Raw genomic sequence first — 22514 nt, 5'->3', positions numbered from 1 at the left:
TAATAGCACTTAATGTTAATAAAGTCGAGACTACCTTATGTTTGATGTTGTTCAGAACATGCAATTATCCAACAGCAGGTTGTAGCTAAACATTTTCATCTACCCCAGCCCTTTCTGCCCGAGAGAGACTATGACAGACCTCTCTGTTTCAATTATATTAACTGGCCTGGAATTTGCAAGTTTTGGAGATTTTACCTTTAGAATGCTGGATGCTATAAATCTTATTTGGAGGAGACTGTTTGGCTCTTTAATAGTGACCACTTTGCTTCCAATTATTATTTTTTTTTGGTTGAAAGATCTAGAAATTTCCATAGTGTCCCGCCTCCACCACCATTCAGAATTTCTTTTGAAGCTTCTGTCCACCTTTTAGATATGAAGGGATTTGTGATCAGATTCTCAGGCCCTGAGAGAGCACTCTGTGGGATGGAGAGATGGCGCTCTCCAACCTGCTCCTTCCGTTCTTACACTGTCCCCACCTACCCTGCTCTCTGCTCTGCTTAGTGTTAGAAACACTAAGAGAACAAAGAAGAATTAGGAGGTCAGCCTTCTGAAGGGAAAACAAGCATCCCTTTGGGGGTGATGGTATGGGGTTGTCATTCCAGTGGCATTGAGCCCTGTATCCCTTACCTGCACCCCTTCCCCATGCAGAACTAACTCCATGCAGCTCTCCTTTGACATTCCTGGCCAATATGAAGGAACAATGTCCCCGGGCCTCTGTGCGTAAGCACCACCTTCCTTCCTCCTTTCCACCCTTTCCCCAGCAGTGAACTACTGTTCTTTGCCATTGCTGCTTCACTGGCACCTCTGACTTGAAAAGTACAGTGAGATCAAGAACGATTAAGGATGTGAGAGTGCTGTCTAGGAGGCTGGAGTAATAAAATCAGAAGATTTCAGCATAATCTTTGCACCATCACACCTTACCTGTCTGAACTTGAGCAAGTCAGTAAATCTCTTAAAAGTTAAGATTTCTTATATATCCAGTGGGATGACAGTTCCTTCCCAGCTCACCTCAGGAGAGGTTACAAGAATCAAATACAATAATGTGCCATATAAAATGCAACAAAAATGTTAGCTGTCATGAAGGATTGTACCACTAATGATTTCATGGCCAACTTTTATGAATCATGGACTATGGGCTGTTCGTTACTTACATGGATTCATTCTCACAACCCTCTGAAGTTTTCACTATTATGTCCCCATTTCACTCATGAGATGAAGAAAGTGAAACCTAGAGTGGTTATTTTACTCAAAGTAGCACAATTACTCACATCAGGTTTAAGAGCTGGCTCTTTGAAGCAAGTCTGCGTGATGCTGAAGTCAGCTTTCTTGTGCAGAATTTCTGTGGTATTTCTTACAAGGATTAGCATGCCTGCCTGTGGTAAGGAGGGTGCATTTCTGATCTGCTTTGGTGATTCTTCTCCACCTACAGCCTGTGCAATGAGCAGTGGCTCTGGTTTTCTTTTGGCCTCCATCCTCTGATCACCGGTGTTCATATCTTTCCATTATCCCCAGATTTAGGACAGGATAGAGCAAATGGCAAAGTCCAGTTGTGGTAAATCCAACATATATGTTTTACATGTAAAAACCATTTTTTGAAGTGTAACCAGAGCTTGCAAAAGACCAGGGTGCTAAGCACCGTACTGGATGGAGGAATGTAAAATAAAAGCACAATGTCAAATCTCAGGCTATCATTTCTCAGTCCAGGGTGTGAAGCAAGCAAGTAAACAGAGGGTTACAGTTGAGAACAATGCATTCTAGGTGAGAGATTCACTGACTGATTAACTATAGGACAGATAAGAGAGCCAACTAACTAGAAAAGTGGTTGAGAATACTGTGTGGGAGGGAAGACTTCTGGATTGAGGTGACCACTGACTTAAGTCTTAAACAATCACCCAAGTTATCATTATAATATAATACAGTTATTCCTCCCTCTTCAGTGTCTGTGCCTACAATCTCCCTGGGACTTTCATTTCTTATTTCTCCAAATCTTCCATTGATTTTTTCCTTTAGCCATAATTTAACTATTAAAAACCTTAAATCTAAAGATTTCTTCTTCCGTCCTTTTTCCTTGAGACTTGATTTGCCTTAAAACTGACACATCCTTTGTTGTTGGAGTAGATGAGTCCTAATAAAATTCTTTTATCTTTAAAAATCAGCTGAGAGTAGCTTAAAAGTCTTGAAATGTTATAGACGTACCATAATCACTTCACTTGGCCTAAGAAGACCTTGAATGCCAGACCATTGCTTTGACTGACCATCACTGGGCAAAGAAATATTGGGGTAAATTTTTGGCTGGTAGGGCCAATGAATGAGAGAGATGACAGCTTCCCTAATGTGCTAATAATATTCCGTAATTTGTGATTGCTTGACTGGGCCTAATGCCTAGTTATTATGGTATATTGGTTCAGAATGAGGGGGATTAAGTAGTTAGACTGCCTGGCTTTGAATCTTCATGCTACTACTTACTAGGTGTCTACTTTTTTCAAGTTAGTTAAATTTTCTGAGTTTCAGTTTTCTCAACTACAAAATGAGGAAAGTAGTACTGGTCTCATATGACTGTTGAGAGGAGGAAATGAGATAATTTTCTGAGGGCACTTAGAACAGTGGCTGGTGTGAACAAAGTGTTCTGTGAGGGGTGCTGTATTCTGTGATGTTCCGTGATGTTCCTTGGTGTTCCATGGTGTCCCGTGGTGTTCTGTGGTATCCAGTGGTGTTTTGTGGTGTCTGGTGCTCTGTGGCATTCTGTGATATTCTGTGGTGTCTGTGGTATTCTCAGGTGTCTTATGATGTTCTGTGGTGTCTTGGTGTTCCGTGGTGTTCCATGGTGTTCCGTGGTGTTCTCTGATGTTCCATGGTTTTCTGTGATGTCCAGTCATGTTCTGTGGTATTCCATGGTATTCGGTGGTGTTCCTGGTGTTCTGTGGTGTTCAGTGGTATTCTGTGGTGTTCTGTGGTGTTCAGTGGTCCTGTGGTATGCTGTGGTGTTCTGTGATATTCTGTGGTAGTCGTGGAACAGCACTAGTCTGTGGTGTTCTGTGTTGTTCTGTGGTGTCGTGTGATCTGTGGTATTCTGTGATGTTCTGTGGTGTCTTGGTATTCTGTGGTGTTCCATGGTTTTCTGTGATGTCCAGTCATGTTCTGTGGTATTCCATGGTATTCTGTGGTGTTCCTGGTGTTCTGTGGTATTCTGTGATATTCTGTGGTGTCTCGGTGTTCTGTGGTGTTCCATGGTATTCTGTGGTGTTCCTGGTGTTCTGTGATGTCTGTGGTGTTCTGTGGTGTCGTGTGATCTGTGGTGTTCTGTGGTTTTCTGTAGTGTCCTGTGGTGTGGTCTTCTGTGGTGTTCTGTGATATTCTGTGATGTCTGTGGTGTTTTGTGTTGTTCAGTGGTGTCGTGTGATCTGTGGTGTTCTGTGGTTTGCTGTAGTGTCCTGTGGTGTGGTCTTCTGTGGTGTTCTGTGATATTCTGTGACGTCTGTGGTGTTCTGTGTTGTTCTGTGGTGTCATGTGATCTGTGGTGTTCTGTGGTTTTCTGTAGTGTCCTGTGGTGTGGTCTTCTGTGGTGTTCTGTGATGTTCCATGGTGTCCTGTGGTGTTCCATGGCAGCTGCTCCTTTCACTCTGCAGGGTGGGTCTGGAGAGCTGCTGAGTGCTGTGGTTGTCTTAGCCTAATTCAGCAGCTGTGGGGAGAAAGAGACAGGCTCAAGTGGAGACAACCCGCCTTCTTCTGGGTGGGGGAGCAGCTGGAGTGGACCAGTCTTTTGGGCAATGTGAGGACCAGCACGTCAAAAGTCCTGAGGGAGGAGCCCCATGTTTTCTACCGTAGCCTTTCTGGGGATGAATCATGAGTGGAGATGTGTGAAGAAGACACAGGAGATTGACAATCTCCTGATCTGTTGTGCTTGCCTAAGAACCGAAGTCACATGCTCTCATATGGGGGTCCTGCTCTGTATTCTTCAAGGCTTTGTTTCATTTCTAACATGGATATGGCAAGATTTGTCCCTTCTGCTTTTTCATATCTAACTCAGAACTTCAGAGGAGATTCAGCTACATCTCTAGAAGTAGAAAAATGGAATATTCTATGTTTCTGCCAACAGATCCTCCTCCTGTTCTCCTGCCTTTTCATTGTCATTCTATATTCACACTTGGATGGGGCACAATAAGACACTTCAACTGTACTCAGAAGTTATTACAGAAAAAAAAATAACCCCCCCTTTAGAGACATGTATCTTTTTGTTTGTTTGTTTGTTTGACAAAACATTATAGTTAATTTTATTTAATGTAAGAAACATAGTTTTTGGTCAGCTGTACTGAGATGAAATGTGTTTCTTGGAGCACAAGTCAAGGACCCTTGCCTGGCCTTTCCCCAGTATTGATGATTATACTAATGGAGAGACATCCCTAAGACCTAAGAACTCACTGCCTTGGTTTAAATCTGAGCATCCTGCTAGCTCTATGACCTGAGATACATTACTAAATACATTAAACCCTCATTGGCTGATCATGTTTATCAAAGACTATTTTATGAGAATTAAATAAATTAATAGATCTTATATCTTTAGTTCACTACTTGGAACATAAGCTCTCTTTATCTCTTTCTCTAAAAAAAGATAATTAACTTTCTGTATAATTTCTTTTTTTTTTTTTAACATCTTTATTGGAGTATAATTGCTTTACAATGGTGTGTTAGTTTCTGCTTTATAACAAAGTGAATCAGTTATACATATACATATGTTCCCATATCTCTTCCCTCTTGCATCTCCCTCCCTCCCGCCCTCCCTATCCCACGCCTCTAGGTGGTCACAAAGCACAGAGCTGATCTCCCTGTGCTATGCGGTTGCTTCCCACTAGCTATTTTACGTTTGGTAGTGTATATATGTCCATGCCACTCTCTCTCTTTGTAGAGACATGTATCTTAAAACTTGCCAAGATAATTCCCATTAGAAGTGGTAAAATTCAATCATATATTTTACACGATTATCATTCAATACACACAATAACTTGGATGAATCTCCAGAGTTATGCTGGCTGAAAAAAAAAGCCAGTCCCCAAAGATTGCATGCTGTATGATTCTTGAAATGGCAAATTATAGAAATGGAGGACAGATTGCTAGGGGTTAAGGGAGAGGTGAAGGTGGGAGAGACATGGGTGTGACAATAAAAAACAACATAGGGGATCCACAAGATGATGAAAATGTTCCTTATCTTGGCTGTAATGTCATCAATGTTCTGGTTGTGATATTGTATTAGAATTTTGCAAGATGTTACCATTGGGGAAAAGTACATGTGATCTCTTTCTGCTATTTCTTACAACTACATGTGAATCTACAATTATTTAAAAATTAAAAGTTTAATTGAAAAAAATCTCAATGAATTTACCATTCATTTTAAGGTTTCTCTTTGTTACATTTTTATGACTTAGGTTGGAATTCAAGGTTTCCATGATCTTGCCCCTAACTGCCTGTCTAGCTTTATCTCCCAACCAAGCAGGACTTCACTTTCCTGCTTCATCTGCACTTGTTCAGGTCCTCCTCTATGTCAGGCTGGGTCAGATGCTGTCTATTCCACAAAAGTCACTCCAGGGAGAGACCATTTTCCTCCCTCTAAACAACTGCAGATTTTTTGCTATCAATCTTAGTATATTTTGTACATTCTTTTATTTCCATGATTTTGTGTATATTTCTCATTTCCTCTATCAGATGTAAGCATTGAGTGAGTAGGATCTTTCACTTTTATATGAAGCAAATAACCTCTTAAGTCACTAGAATTGTTTTGTCACAGAACAAGTACTTAATACCCATTATTTCTTTTGCAGTCCGTAGTTATTTTGTACACAATAGACATCCAATAACTGTTAAATCAATAAATGTGCCAAATTTTTGTTTTTGTAACTAAATCAAGGCACTTTGCTGTGTAAGTGATTGAAACTAACTTGCATTATTTGAAGACTTATTAAAAAGCTATCATTTAGAGTTTTTCCTTTTATAGACAAAAGGAATAAATTCCAATACATAAAATACATGCAAACAAAATGTAACAATGGGTATTATATAGCTTCATTTTTTAGACACAAGGAATAAAATATAAAAAATAAAATAAAATGATGGATGCTACATATTTAATCAAGTATCAATTAAACATCTACAGTGCCACATGGGACCCAGGCAGTAGCACAGAACTAGGAGTTAGAATACAGAGGGCATTAGCCAGACTCTGCCAATGGTAATTTAGCGACCTTTCAAGTGTCTCGATTTTTCCATGCCTCTGTGAAATGAAGTTATTGGGCTAGAAGAACACTAGGTTCTTTTCTAGCTCTGACATTCTGTGGTTACATGAATTTGGGATGACTGAACATTGAACACAAATGCTAAGTCATGTGCTTTTAAGTCCACTAATCCTTCTCATTGAATTCATAGGGGCTGAGTCTCTGAATCAATCACTGGGTAACCAGTGTCATTGTGGGCTCCTGTATGTCAGTCTGAAACCAGTCTCTTCTGTTTGTCTTTGCTTAGTCCCACTGTCCCTGACTATTAGCTTAAAGATTAATCATGATGACTGGCAACTCAGGGATGAAAGGCAGTTGAGTTCATTTAATTAGAACTAACTCCACTTTGAAATTAAATATATTCAAATTTCCAACCTCAGCTTTAGAGCCAAGTTTTTGTTCACATTCTTCTCCATCCTCTTCTGACTTTGATGGTAAATTTTAACCTTTATATGAAGGGAATGATTTTTTTTTTTTTTAATTTGGATGCGCTGGGTCTTAGTTGCAGCAGGTGGGCTCCTTAGTTGCGGCTCACCGGTTCCTTGGTTGTGGCATGCGAACTCTTAGCTGTGGCATGTATGTGGGATCTAGTTCCTTGACCAGGGATCAAACTCAGGCCCCCTGCATTGGGAGCACAGAATCTTAACCACTGCGCCGCCTGGGAAGTCCCGGGAATGATTTTTTTTTTTTTAATGATGGAAGGGATTGGCAAATCACAATTATGGGGTCCTAACTGAGATTAGTTTAGCAGCTAGGTCACTGGAAGACTGAGAAAAAGAGCGTAGGGAAAATACAAAGTCAAGATCAAGAGAAAGATACTTTCTTTGCTGTCTAAAGACACTATTATTTTTGTTGACATCGTTATTATTAATCTAAGCTATCAGTAGATTAGTAATGTGTTTGGCACTTGTTACATCCTAGGAACCCTGCAAACATTTTACAAACATTAGTTCATTTAATAGAATAAAGCAATTAGGTAAGTGCCGTTATTGATCCTTCTTACAGATGAAGAAACTCCAGGGGCTTCCCTGGTGGCGCAGTGGTTGGGAGTCTGCCTGCCAATGCAGGTGACACGGGTTCGAGCCTTGGTCTGGGAGGATCCCACATGCCGCAGAGCGGCTGGGGCTGTGAGCCACAACTGCTGAGCCTGCGCGTCTGGAGCCTGTGCTCCGCAACGGGAGAGGCCGCGATGGTGGGCGGCCCGCGCACCGCGATGAAGAGTGGCCCCCACTTGCCGCAACTGGGGAAGAGCCCTCGTGCAGAAACGGGGACCCAACACAGCCATGGATAAATAAATAAATAAATAAAAGTGCTTTAAAAAAAAAAAAAAAAGAAACTGCAGTTTAGAGAGGTTGGGTATCTTGTCCCAAATCTTAAGGCCAGTGAGTGCAGAACAGGGAGTTGAAACCAGATTGCTGGGGTCCAAGGGCCATGTGATTATGTAGAACATTATATTTCTTCCCAAATATCAATAGCCACCACTATCTCTTGAATGATTGCTAAATGAGAAAGGTTTAGCAATTGACCTAGGATAATACCACTAGTGAGCAATGGAACCAGAATTTAGAATCTTTTTGATTCCAAAGGTCAAGATCTTTATATCCCCATTGTACTTTGAAAGGAAAGTCATTTAATATGCTTCTATGTGGTTAGGGATTTGTAACTAGTTCAAATTGAAGTACCTCCCCAGATGTCATCAGAATGTAGGCAATCTGTTACGAAGAAAAAAAATTCAAATAAGTAAGCTAGGAAATAAAATGAAAAAGGGCAATATTGCAATAGTACAGACAAGGGACAGTCACTAATATCCTCAAGGGAACATATAGCTTTTCTTCAAAATTGTCCAAGAAAGAAGATATATTTTCCAGTTTATAAATATCCTTGTCAGTTTATCATGGAGGATGGTAATTAATAATCGAATCTTGAAGTATTTATTCTTTAACACTATTCAACCTGCTTTTCTGTGATTCTTGTTAACTCAATAACTTTGAATTTTGTGTGTCCTTTAGGATTTTCTCCAGGCCAACAACACAACCTGACTGAATATTAGGTGTGTGTATGAGGTATAAAGCCATTGTCAAGGAATAGCAAAACAAAAGGAAGCTATGGTAAGTAAATGCAATGCATGATCCTGAATTAAGTTTTGGATCATGGGGGGAAAATGCCATGAAGGACATTAGTGGGACAGTTAGAGAAAATTATATGTGGACTGTATATTAGATACTAGTATCTTGTCAATGTTAAATTTCCTGAATTAGATAATTATATTGTGGCTTTGTGAAAGAATTACATTATTTCTAGAAAAGGATACTGAAATATTTTGTGGTAAAGGGACATGATGGCTAAGAGTTATTCTTAAAAGTTTGTCTCAAGAAAAAAATGAATCTATATAGAGAATTAGAATGAAAAAGTCAATGAGGGAAAATATTAAAAATTATTAAAATTATTAAAAATTATTACTCAGCCATTAAAAAGAATGAAATAATGCCATTTGTAGCAACATGGATGGACCTGGAGATTATCATACTGAGTGAAGTAAGTCAGACAGAGAAAGACAAGTATCATATAATATCACTTATATGTGGAATCTTAAAAAAAAAAAATACAAATGAACTTATTTACAAAACAGAAACAGACTCACAGAGTTAGAGAACAAACTTATGGTTACCGGGGGGAATGGTTGGGGGGAGGGATACATTGAGAGTTTCGGATTGACACGTACACATGGCTATATTTAAAATAGATAACCAATAAGGACCTACTGTAAAAAAATTTTTTTTTAAATTAGTGAATAAAAGATATATGAGAGTTCTTTGTGTTGCTGTAGCAGCTCCTCCAAAAGTTTGAAATTATTTTAAAATAAAAAGTTAAAAATAAATAGTTGGCAGCCTAATCAGATTTGTAAAATATATTTTTCAAGGCCTGATGAATCTTTAAGTGACTCGACAAAAAATAAAAAAATCTAAAATCCTGAAACTCTAGTGAAATCATTTCAGGATAGTGCCATGTCAGCATCCTATGAACTTTTCTATAAAACTCAGAGATGTCCATTAAAACACAACTAAACTAAACAAAACAAAAGAAAACTAAACTAAATGCTCGTGAAACTAGTTGGCACATGACACTAAAGTAAATGTGCAAAAAAACATTGCAATACCTTTGCCATAGATATTCTACTAGGCAATAAAGTTGACTTTCTAGGGATTTTGGAATTATCCTAAGTGTTTATAGATGTTAATGGATGTGACTATTCTCCCCTGGAATAAAACCACCACCCAGAATCTAAAGACTGATTTAAAGACATGGTCTAGAGCAATCTCAATCACCCCTGGTAATTTTGTGGCCTTGCCTTCGGAGAGAGATGCCATCTCTTCTCCCCTACAGAATGTCAAAGGGATAACTGAGCTATTTCCCTTTCATTTGTATCTTGACTCAGGATGATATCTTCCAGACTACCACAGTCCCAGCATGTTACAAGGGTGAGCTTGCATGCCCTCCTGGTAGTCACTGAATTTTGGTATCCAGGGAATTTAGCTATCTTCTCTAATTCTCCTTCCTATATATTCTCTCAATATAAAAAAGGGAAGCCTCAAATCCATTTCCAGAGAGCATTAAAAAAAAAACCCAAGGTGAATCAGCAAATGAAAGTCTAATTGGGAACTTATGCTTCATGTGAAAATGTAACCTAGTTGTTTAATATACCCTGCAAAAGTCACCAAAAGATAAGAGTTTCGTTGATAGTACTTGCACACTTCTAAAAGTCCAAGTGAAATTAGATACTCAAAAAATTACATGCATTGCCCAGGGAAAGGTGTCTTTGGGGTCCATTATTCCCTCCTGAATTATGTGAAGAAATGACTAAAATTTCCTACTTTGAGTTAACTCTATTTTTAGTTGGCCACAAGAATTTAAGAAAAATATTTTCTCCCTATTTCTCATTGGTTATTTCAAAATAAACCCAGAAACATGTATCCTAAAAAATGAAAAAAAAAAAAAGATGCTAGACATTTGAGAATCCATATCTGACCTCTGATATTATTGCCTCTGCCTAAACAGTTACCTCCAACTTTGGTGTTCCTAGAGAGGAAAATACTTCTGCCAGGTGGTTTGAGGACAATGAGATCACATTTACAACTGCAGAACTGAATTCTTTATGATAAAATTCCTTATTGTACTTCCTGTAGTCATGGGCTAATAAGATACCCTTTAACTTTTCAAGGTTTTAAGAATTATTGCTAGTATGGCTTTAGAAAGCGGAGAAGGAACACAGATAATGTCTAGAGGGTCAGGATGAGCCAATATTAAACAGATTTTTTTTTGTTGTTTAATCCTGTAATGTCTTATTTATACCAGGGAGATTTAATTTTCAAATATTTAAACTTGCTTCTGGCTTTTGTCTTGTTCTGTGTTCATCCCTCTTTGTTCTACATTTTAAAATGTTCTGGTGGGTTGCCATTACAATATTAACTTGTCTACCTATTTATTTATGCATGGTTTTAAACACATCTTTTCATAATGTAGACACTGTCTGGTTTTTGGAAAACACAACCTTCCTCTGTATTTGGCTTTTTTCCCTTCTCAGTGTCCTAACATCTTTCAGTTCTCCCTAGACTTTAATTCTTCCTGTTTTCAAAATGGTCATTATGTCCCAAATTGTATAAGATAGTCCAGATGGCAAATTTTATAGGCCCATACAAGTTAGAGAAGCTCTTGCAATTGGGGGTGAAATTATTTCAGGTCTAAGAAGCTAATAAATTTCATTCGTTCACACATTGTTGCACTTGACTATGACAGCTATTAGAATGTCCTAGTAACAGTGTCACTAACGAATCTGTTAATGTAAAATGACAAACTTAATCATTTATATAAAATCTGAATCTGAAAAAAAATGTTATCCTAAAGATTACTAGGCTTAAATTTTCAGCTGCTGGACTAACAGTTTTAGAATATGTATAGTAATATATAAAAAACATTATACTTGGGCTTAAGTCACTTCCCACATGGGAGCACAACAAGAAGAGGCTCTTTGTCTAGGGCACAAATATGTAAATATGGTCCAGTTAGTTTTACAGATGACATTTTCCCAGCTGCTTCCCTTTGATCCCCAGATCTCTGCTCAGAACACTCAGCGCTACCTCGTTGCATAGAACAGCATCTTCCAATGTGGGTTTCTTAATGTTAACTGGTATTAAATGAGGGTAAGGGGAAGACAAGGCCTCTGGTTAAACAAATTTTGAGGAAAAAAACTATTAAACAAAACTAAACAGTTTGTGGGACTTCTCAGAACTTAGACTATGCCAGTGTGCAATCTGCAACTCCAACAGGGGAAAATATTATATAGAATTTTTTTTGATGGAACATGTCCAGAGGGAATATTTTGTAGGACTTCTTTCTTCTTTATTCACTGAAAATCTGCTCATCATTAAGGTTCATATCCAGTCAAATTTCCTTCATGAGGCCATTCCCAAGTCCGTCAGTTACTGGTATCACTACCCTTTGGCATATTACTATAATCTTACGGTTCTTCGAATTCTCATTTCCATCATATGCGCCATCATTTTTTTTCAGACAGTGTCTTTGTTCTCCACATATTAAAGCATTCTGGATAATGGACCATCCACTATTCACCTATTTTCTACAACACCTACCATAGTGCCCAGAACTTTGTAGGAACTCAATAAATGCTTGCTGAAGGACTGAAGCCATCTATCTCAAATGTTTGCTATTGATTGCAAGAATTCCTCCAGAAAATAAAATTTGTTTCTTTACCTATTTGAGAATAAGTAGATTAGACTTTTATTTTTAAATATATCTTTATGCTCAATTTAACACTGCTTTTGAGTGACAGGGAGAGTAAATCACCATAACCAAGACTCTACTTAAAAAATTCACACTGAACAAGAATCATGCAAGGTTGTTTTTATTAAGCTTTATGTTTAGATTACATCTAAGTATTTCAGGCATTACTTCATTTGACAAGCAGACATGACGTTCTAGAAAACATTTCAACAAACTCCAAGGGTTTCACAACTACGGGGAACAGAGCACATCTAGTCTGCAGTTAACAGGTATGGTAAGTACTTCAAGGGGTGGTCAAGGGAAAGAAGCTAAATGATAACTGGTCCTCGTTCATAAAATGTTTATCCTAGACAAGTAGCTACAAAGAAAAGCACATGACTGTTACAGAGCTAGAGAGATTGTGCATCCAAATCCATCATTTTCATTATGGGTAGGACTTGGGTGTCACATATCAGAAGGCAGATGATTCCTTCAGAATAAGCTACATATCAAGTTTTCTATGTGTAGTATTAATGCTCATATGATTAGCTCATGTTTAAAAAATGAAAGAAAGAACAATTTTGCATTTAAAACCCACTATGATATATTAGCCACTGAAGGAGGTGCTTAGCCATTGAGGAGTCATCTCTGCACTCTTGTAGTTTATGAGTTCTTCTGAGAAATTTTGATTGTGACCGTCTTGACCTCTGTGTATTCATGGAGACCATATTCTCCACTAGAGAGAGGGGAAAAAATGAACAGAATTTAGCAGAGCAGTACAAATATACTATGGTCAATGATAGTCGAAGTTTGTTCCTGCTTATCTGGCTAGGGACAATGGAAAATATTTTCTGTGTACAGAAGCATTTCAAATAGTAGCTAGCCAACCATAAGATATCTGGTCTTATATAAATCCCCTTGTGGGAAAATTTTTAAAATAATTTTTTTGCATTTTTAAATGATCATGTACCCTCAGTAGACTTTCAAAGAAATTGTTCATTTTTGACATTTTTTCTGCTTGACTATAAAAGGGCTCAACACAGACACACACACACACAAATCGGCCCAACAAGAATTTTATCATATCTAGCTTAGGTTCAAATAAGTAAGATGGCTATATTACCAGAGGAAAAGTAGTAATTTATAATCACTTGAGTAGTATAGAACAACTATAAATTCAAGTATAGCTCAGTTTAGTGTATTTACCATGTCCAGTTGGTCCAGAAATGAGGAAGGGGCTAAAAATGACCAGGCTTCTATTTTCACTCTAACTGGCCCTAATATGGCTTAAAACAAAATATTTTCTAGCTGTAGTTTTAATAATATCTTTTGTTCTTGATTCTTGGCAAAAACAAAAACAAAAACCCCCCAAAACCAAAAAAACAAAAATCTGACTTTAACTGTTACAACTTTTTATTTGGGGGTGGGGTTGTTTTGTTTTGTTTTGTTTTAAGAGGGGGAGAGGGTTCATTGGCCTAAAATTCAGGGCTTTTGGGCTTTTTGTGGTTGTTGGATTTTTCTATTTATGCAACCCCTGTCATTTGCTTATATAACTCTTAAATCCAACCCAAATGATCAGGAATTAACTTGAGTCGATCAATTAAAATCCTGGTATCTTGTTATCAGGTTTATTGAGACCTCCTACCAGTTTTGGAAACTGACTGTGATTTACCCTTCATTAAAGAGATAACTAAAAAGATTAGGCTAAATTATTCTCTATATTGTTTTGATGAAAGGATTAAATTACATGTACATAAGAGTACTCTTAAAATCATAACACTCATGCACATGTAGGCTTACAGAGGAAAAAGATCTTGATCTTTTTCTACCCCTCTCCTTTGGTGAGGTAGACAGGTATGTAGAAGACATCTTTTTCTCCTGGGTAACCTAATCCTCTTACACTGATTATTTTCTTGGGCCATTAAGCTTCTGAAAATACCTTCTAAAAGCTTCAATGAGCATGTTCTTCAAAGTAATTAAAGGGTTTAGCCTCAGTTGTCTGAAACCCATTAAAGGATAATATTTTAGTAAGTATTTTATCTCACAAAGTTAGATATATTAACCCATGATTTTTGCCAATAGGCTTTCCATTGTATTTTGGGTTACATGGACACTTGAAACTCTCAGGAGAGTACAAAGTGTGATAATTGTCTTACTCAAGCTGAAATAAGCCCTGCTTCTTAGTGTTCTGATGTATACAAATTCCTATGTCTATGATATAACACAACAACATCTTTATATTTCTCTTCATATCACTAGCCTATGAGTTATTGGTTCTGTGCTTCTGAAATTGTCAATGTACCAGTCACCTGGGACCTGATGCAAATGCTGATTCTATTTCAGCAGGTCTGGGGATAGGCCTGAGACTCTGTGTTTCCAACATACTTTTATGTGATACTCATGCTTCCCATCCAGGGTCCACACTGGAGTAATAAGATGCTAGTAACAAGTTACGCCTGTTTTTCACTCTGTATCCAGAAATGGGCCTGGCACTAATCAAGTAGGCACAGGAAATGTTTGCCGAACTGGTTTGGCAAATATAATCAAGCAAAAACTACTCATGTTAGCCCACCAGTTTACACCACTTTATTTCTCCCCATTTCTGAAGGGGACAGGAAGAAAGAAATATCTTGTGAGGTGTTGAGAGCCAATTAAGTTTGAAACGGCATACTAGTCAAGTCTCAAGTGACCTATGTTAATCTAAGTAAAAATTAGTGCAATGACACGGAGAGAGGGATTTCTACCATTTAACTCATTCCAGGGCCAGCACCATGACCTGAGATGCAAAACCTGGTTCGGGCACTCAGCATCACCACCACACTGGGCCGTGCATACTACTATTTTTAGCTCTTTGAGAACTCTTCCCAACCGATCAATTCTACCTTTCTATCTTTGAAGATAAACTGTAATTGAACTCTTGGGAGTCATTTGAGGTTATTGCTTCAGTCATTCTCTTTAAACATCTTGCAGCAAATGACTTATTTATTAAATTTGCCAAATTTGGTTTCAGATAGACATTAACACTAGCATCCTCAGCTGGAAGTTTTGAAGTAAAAATTACAGTATAACTTTTTCCTTTGTATTTCAAAGAAGCAAATTATCTATACCCACAGTCCAGATTTTTAAGAAATTACTGATGGTTGATTCTTGTTTTCATCCCCCTCTTATTTGCTTTCCATATGTCTCGAACATAAAGCTTGACTAAATTGTATTTAACGAAATTGATATGTTTCGTCTACTGTAATTATTTCATCCCTTCTGATTATTTGATCTTTGACATTCCTAGGGAAGTGTATTAGATAGCTGGGCCAGCAGTAATCTGATCTTCAAAATAATCTAACTTTTGTTATAGCTCTTTGTACAAAGTAATTAGTGCTGCCAAGGGACTCCCCAATAATGGATATTATAAAGACAAGGAGCTAGGGAAGGTTTGTTGAGTCCCCGCTTTGTGACAGATACAGTGCTAGGGAATGAAGGCGTATGTTTCCTAACTCTCACAACCATCTTAAGAGGAATATTAACATTTCCCTTTTAAATAGGAGAAAATAGATGCTCAGAAGTTAGGCCACTTGAACTAGACTGTGTGGCTAGCAAGTGGTGGAGTCAGAGTTCACAGGCAGGCTGGTTAGTCTCCAGTTATGTTTACTATGCCGTGTGCACCTTTGACAAATTGATCTTTTGCCCACTCCACCTCTCCAGCAACATTCTAAAGCTATCCATCGCTTTCCCTGCTCCACTAATATATGTAAGCCGATTTTCTTGAATTCAAGACTTCTTAATCTGTATCCTATTTAACTCTGAAATCACACTTCTCACCCCCATAAATCCCCACCTGTCAGGCAAATTCACTAACCCCTCAACATGCCACATGGAACATTCCTTCAAGAATGCCCTCTTCTCTGCTTCCTAACATCCTACACTTGTTACATGCCCTAGATCAAGTCCTACCTTTTCTGTTAGGTCTTCTCTTATTCTATCAACGGTCTTTAAGTTTTTACCCATCGCATTTTCACCGGGGTTAGAACCACAGAACCTCAAGCATGGAAAGGAGCTCATAGACCTTTTACTTTCTTCTCCCACTCCTATCCCCACCACAAATGCTGAGCTTGTCTGACAGATGGAAACAGTGAGAGTTAGCGAGGTGACGTGAATGTTATAGTCTGGTGGTGCCCAGATTTTCCGTCCTCCGATACTGCGCTCTGCATTTTAACTGCTTCTCTACCTTCGCGAGGCACGGACTCCCAGTCTGTTACTATTTATTTCATAGTGTGTGTTGGTTATTTTGCTCTCTATTTTTACATGTTCCTCCTGCCACCACGATTATATGGAAGGTGGGACATGGTACCGTATTTCTGGGGCTCCTAGGACCTCATATACATAGTAACTACTTAATGAAAGTATATTGAGAAGGAGGATGGATCATTTTAACATGCCGTCTTTTCACTGACTCCCCAGTGGTAGTTGTTTCATTGTGATTTTGCTGATTTATTTAAATGACAAGTACCTGGCTCTTTAAGGCACTCATGACCTTTAGAAGCTGAGACTCACTTTTACTTGCTGTTTACAAAATGAGCAGCTTTACTATGTTTGATTCCATAAGGTTTGAATATAATGTGTCTTTTCCTGATGATTTTTTAAATTTATTGATAAATACGAGAAAATTTTAAGAACTAAAATGGTTAAAAGTGCTTGAACAAAATTGACCAAACACATTGCCACTACTTTCTGTGTGTAAATATGTATGTGCACGTTTTTAAAAAGTCAACATTTCCTGGTTTGGAAAGCAACTGAAGGCTGATAAATGCATTTGTATAATATATATATCCTCAATCTAGTCATGACTATAAAACATGTTTTCCTTAGTTAAATTTTTCTTTCAGTTTATATTTTAGTACCAAAAATAACTCATTCAGGTTATTTTAGAGTCTACATCAAAAATATTTCAACAAATGAGAATCATTACTCCTACACTGAAAAGTTTTTTGATATAAAGACACCTAATTTACTTATGTAAGAGGCATATTCAAATAGCTAAACTGTTCTTATATTTGCACACTTCTTACAATCACCAATTTGTAGTTTCCACCTCCTTTCTGGAAATGTTTCCCAAATATGTTACATTCATGTCTACAGCAAACAATTCTAAAAGTAGGCAATATTTCAGTAACCAATGTAAAGTGCTTAGTATGAGCCCTTGTGAACTGTAAGAGTTTAATAAATTGTATTTCCCTCTGCCATCACCTTTTTGCACTTTTGGGGGTAAATCCAGCATTTAAAAAGCTGTTTGACAGTATTAATCTCCAGGAAAGAACAGAGGCAGGTTTTAATCTGAGCAGTAACTAAGGATTAATTCCTTGAGAGTGAGAACCATTTTTATCAAGACAAGTGTTTATCTTAATGAAAGTTATTCTTACAGTTCTCGACCATTTCCAGACATCTTGAATCCACCAAAGGGGCACTGGGCAGATACCACACTATAGCAGTTAACCCTGAAAAGAAAATAAGTACGTTATAGGTCATACTTAACCTATGAAATAACTCCTAAATTTGGAAGTTTTGAAATTCAGAGAGTTCTTTAACAACTCCATTAATTTTAATATTATGTAGTCATTTTTGAACAAAAGTAGCACTATAAATTAGAATGCAGGAGTATAAGTATATGTATATATACTGCCTAGGAATTTTTTAAAAATGGTCCAACTCTGTGTGTGGATAGCCATTTTGGCAGTACATCATGTCCCTGAGAAGTTATAGCTTGAACTATAAAAGATAGAATACCCAACGTACCATAAGAGGAAGGATATGGTCTGTGAGAGACGAGTTTGTTGGATGGGTGTTCTTTACTGCCTATACTCAGTAAGCTTTGTAGTTCTCTTGTGGGTTGTGTACTTAACAGGCTAGAATTAATTTTCTTTTATAATTGTAATATGTCTCATATTACTTAGTTCAATTTTTTCATTAATTAATTCAAAAAATGGCTTAAACAGAGGCCTTGACAGGAGTTGGATTTCATTATTAATTTGCTTATCCCTTGCCATATTTTTAAAAATGTTTCAAAATGCTTTTATGAACATATAATGATAAAAACATGAATAATTAGAATTTAAAAAAATTAAAAGACCTACATCCAGACTCAGTCACAGAAACTGATATAATTGGTGGGTTTGATGTACACCCGCCTCCACCCAAATCAGTGTAGATATTTTTAAAGCTCCCCAGACAACTCTACTGTACAGCCAGGGTTGAGAATCACTGCTTTAGAGTCTGAAATAGGTCTGAATCTCAGCTGTCATTTATTGCATGATCTCGATCAGTTATGCAACCTCACTAAGCTTCTGTTTTTCCATCAGTAAATTTGCCATACCAATTAACAGTTGTAGTAAGGTAACATGAGATAATGAATGTGAAGACTGCCACGTGGTGCTTAGCGTAGAGTGCATACTGACTAAATCATGAATGTCCCTTTGCTTAAGAAAAAAGATTCTAGAGCTATCAAGAGGGGCAAGGATTTCTTGGCTGTCTCTCAAGGATAAATACTTTTCAACGTCCAGTGGATTTGGTTGTGACATTATCGGGAAGAAAATAATCTTGGGCTGTTGCTGGGACTGAGGGGACAAAGTGAGGTCTGATGGAACAAGAACTACTAACAAGGCGGTCCAGAGACGGGGGGCTGGGCAGGGGATATGACAGTTTGAGAGGCATAGCCTTGGCACTTATATACTCTAAAATTAAAGTATAAACATCAGAGATATAAACCGGGTCAAAAATAAAACAGACATGCTCCTCAAAAGGCAGTATGTTCTTACAATTTGAGACCTTCAGACATCTCTAATAATCCCAGAGTAAAAAGCTGATGTAAGAACTAAATGCTTGTATACATAAGGGCACTGAATAAATACTGTCTTACTATCTGATTATCTTGATTAAACAGAACTTTTATCTCCCTTGTGTGTAGCATAGTGCCAAGTGCCTAGAAATTATTTATAATAATAATACGTATTGTATTAGCCAAACATCAATAGAATATTTTGGGCAAGTAATTTCAAAAGGCTGGATAGAGTTAAATATATATATGTGTGTGTGTGTGTATATATATATATATATAGATAGATAGATAGATAGATATAGATATGTGTGTATATATATATATATATATATATATATATATGCTATATCTATCTATCTATCTTCTATGCTCTTCTAAAGTTCTTCCAATACAGCAGGATTTTTGTTTGTTTGTTTGTTTTATTTTCAAACAGCAGGCCATGTGATTCCAAACAAAAAATCAAAGTCAGAAAAAATTCAAAGTAGCCTGTTAATGTGGTTAACATTGAAAAGGTGATATTACATAGGTTTGACTTACCACACTGTCCCGGCCTGCAGAGCAGAGGAGACTGTGATGGCTTTATCAATGTCTTTGGTAAAAATTCCTGCTGATAAGCCATAGAAAGTATTGTTTGCTCTCTTGATTACATCATCTAAAGATTTAAACTTCATGATTTGCTGCACTGGTCCAAATATCTATACCACAAGAAATGAATGAAATAAATCATAGTAATAGGTTACAACTAAATATTTATTTTGTATTATAGTTATAAATATAAATCTATGTAATATATAAATAAAATATTTATATTTATTATATTTCATGTAAATATACTTATGTTTTATATTGACTATAAGGTACTTGGCACACAGTGAGCAATAACTAAATGTTTTTTTATTATCAATAAAAACAATCAAAACTGCAGACCAATATCCCTTACACCACAGACCGATATCAACTACAGCAAATATTCCTAAAAAATATTAGCAAATAGTGTTCAGCAATACCTACAAAGAATTGTACACCATCACCAAGTGCGGTTCATTCTAGAGATGCGAGGCTGGTTCAGTATTCAAAAATCAATCAATATAATACATCATATTAATAGAATGAAGGAAAAATATCACATAATCTCAATTGATGCAGAAAAAGCATTTGACAAAAATCCAACCTCCTTTCCCCCTCAACAGATTAAAAATAGAAAGGCACTTCTGAACCTGATCAAAGGCAGTTATGAAAAATCTTACAGTTAACATCATACTCAATGATATGATACTGAATGCTTTTCCCCTAAGATAGGGAGCAAAGCAAGATGCCCACTTTTACTACTCTTATTCAACATAGTGCTGGAATTCTAGCAAGTGAAAAAGGCAAGAAAAGGAAATAAAAGGCATATAGATTAGAAACGAAGGAATAAAATTGTCCCTATTTGTAGATGACATGATGGTCTACATATAAATTCCCAAGGAATATCCAAAAATCTTCTAGAATACCTGAGTTCAGTGATGTCACAGGATGCAAGAAAATATACAAAAATCAACTATACTTGTATATACTAGCAATGAACGTGTGCATACTGAAATCAGAAATACCATTTACAATCACTCAAAAAATACTTAGGTATAAATCCAATAAAACACATATAGGACTTGTTACCGGAAATTACAAAATGCTAATGAAAGAAATAAAGGAAGATATAAATAAATGGAGAGATCTACTATATTCAATAACTGGAAGATTTAACACAATAAAAACATTAATTCTCCCCAAATTGATATATATACAATTTTAACACAACTCCTCTCAAAATTCCAGCAAGATTTTTTAGTATATATGGACAAGGTTATTCTAAAATTTATATGGAAGAGCAAAGGAATTAGCTTAGATAAAACAATTTGGAAAAAGAAGAATAAAGTGAGAGGACTCAGTCTTTCCAATTTCAAGACTTATCATACAGCTACCAAAATCAAAAGAGTATACTCAATATTTTGTAATAACTTATAAGGGAAAAGAATCTGAAAAAGAATATATATATATATATTCATATATATATGAATCACTTTGCTGTACACCTGAAGCTAACACAACATTGTAAATCAACTATACTTCAATAAAAGTAAATAAATTAAAAAAGAGAGTATAGGTAGAGAAATAGACACATAGATCAATTGAAGAGTAGAGAACCCAGAAACTGATACACACACAAATATGCACAACTGAACTTTCACAGTTGCAAAAGTAATGGAATGGAAGAAAAACACCTTTTCAACAAATGATGCTGAAGCAATTGAACATATAGGCAAAAACAAACGAACAAACAACCTTGACTTAAATCTCACACTTGTATAAAAATTAACCTAAAATGGATCATAGACTTAAATGTAAAACATAGACTATAAAGCTTTCAGAAAGAATAAAAGAATTACACAGAAAAAAGTTTTTTTGGATTTAGGAGTAAACAAAGAGTAGTTCATAGAGTTGACACCAAAAATACTATCCATAAAAAGAAAAATGGATAAATTGGACTTCCTTAAAATTAAAAACTTCTGTTCTGAGAAAGACCCTGGTATAGAAGATGAAAAGGCAAGCTACAGCCTGGGAGAAAATATTTGCGAACCACACATCCAAAAAAAGATCAGTATCAAGAATGTATAAGGGGCTCTCGAAACTCAACAGTAAAAAGCACACAATCCAATTAGAACATGAGCAAAAGAAATGAAGAGACATTTCATCAAGGAAGTTATCAGATGGCAAATAAGCTTATTAAAGATGTTCAATATCACTAGCCACTAAGGAAATGCAAATTTAAACCTCAGTGAGCTATCACACCTATCAGAATGGCTAAAATAAAAAATAGTCACAACAAATGTTAGCAAGGATGCAAAGAAATTAGGATCATTCATACATTGCTAAGGGGAATGTGAAATCGTTCAGCCACTCTGGAAAACAGTTTGGCAATTTCTTAAAAAGTTGCATCTACCATATGACCTAGCATTATACTCCTGGGCACTTATCCCAGAGAAATGAAGACTTACGTTCACACAAAAAACCTGTATACTGATGTTTATAACAGCATTATTAAAAGTAGCCCCAAACTGGAAACAACCCAAAGTTCTTCAAAGGGTGAATGGTTAAACAAACTATGGTGCACCCATGCTATGAAATACTACTCATCAATAAACAGGAACAAACTATCCTTACATGCAACAACCTAGATGAATCTATAGAGAATTACGTGAGTGAAAAAAAGCTAATCCCAAAAGACTGCATGAAGTATGAATCCACTTATGTAACATTCTTGAAACGACAAAATTACAGAAATAAAGAAGAGATTAGTGGTTAAGAGAAAGCCAAGGGTTGAGGATGGGATGGTGTAGGAAGGATAATAGATTTGGCTATTAAAGGGAAACATGAGAGATTCACGTGGTGATGAAATGTTCTGTGTCTTGACTGTATCAATGTTAACATACTTGCTGTGATATTATATTATAGTTTTGTAAGATGTTACCAATGATGGAAACTGGATAAAGAGTACATGGGATCTTTCTATATTCTCACAATGGCAACTGAATCTACAATTATCTCAAAATAAGGAGTTTAATTTTAAAAAACGGCATATCACTTTATTCTTTTCCAATTATTTTCAA

The 22514-nt window shown here is 36.7% G+C and overlaps 1 protein-coding gene and 1 long non-coding RNA gene across 3 annotated transcripts in view; one reads left to right on the top strand and one right to left on the bottom strand.

Annotated features, from left to right (window-relative positions):
- Nucleotides 1–22514, top strand: part of LOC133097903 (uncharacterized) — a 174209-nt gene that overhangs the window by 30956 nt on the left and 120739 nt on the right. For both annotated transcript variants that reach the window (XR_009702082.1, XR_009702083.1), the window contains one exon: nt 8273–8371. This is a non-coding gene — a long non-coding RNA (uncharacterized LOC133097903). The remainder of the gene's footprint in view (nt 1–8272; nt 8372–22514) is intronic.
- Nucleotides 12175–22514, bottom strand: part of ALDH1A1 (aldehyde dehydrogenase 1 family member A1) — a 55043-nt gene continuing 44703 nt past the window's right edge. The window contains exons 11-13 of the mRNA XM_061201186.1: nt 19405–19562; nt 17456–17530; nt 12175–12777 (exon numbers count right to left, since the gene is read on the bottom strand). Of these exons, the coding sequence (XP_061057169.1) occupies nt 12705–12777; nt 17456–17530; nt 19405–19562 (306 nt within the window). The 3' untranslated portion in view covers nt 12175–12704. The remainder of the gene's footprint in view (nt 12778–17455; nt 17531–19404; nt 19563–22514) is intronic.

This window comes from Eubalaena glacialis, chromosome 9 (assembly GCF_028564815.1).
Source record: "Eubalaena glacialis isolate mEubGla1 chromosome 9, mEubGla1.1.hap2.+ XY, whole genome shotgun sequence".
Classification (NCBI taxonomy): domain Eukaryota; kingdom Metazoa; phylum Chordata; class Mammalia; order Artiodactyla; family Balaenidae; genus Eubalaena; species Eubalaena glacialis.
The sequence above is the reverse complement of the archived record's forward strand: the minus strand, read 5'-3'. Positions and strand labels throughout refer to the sequence as shown.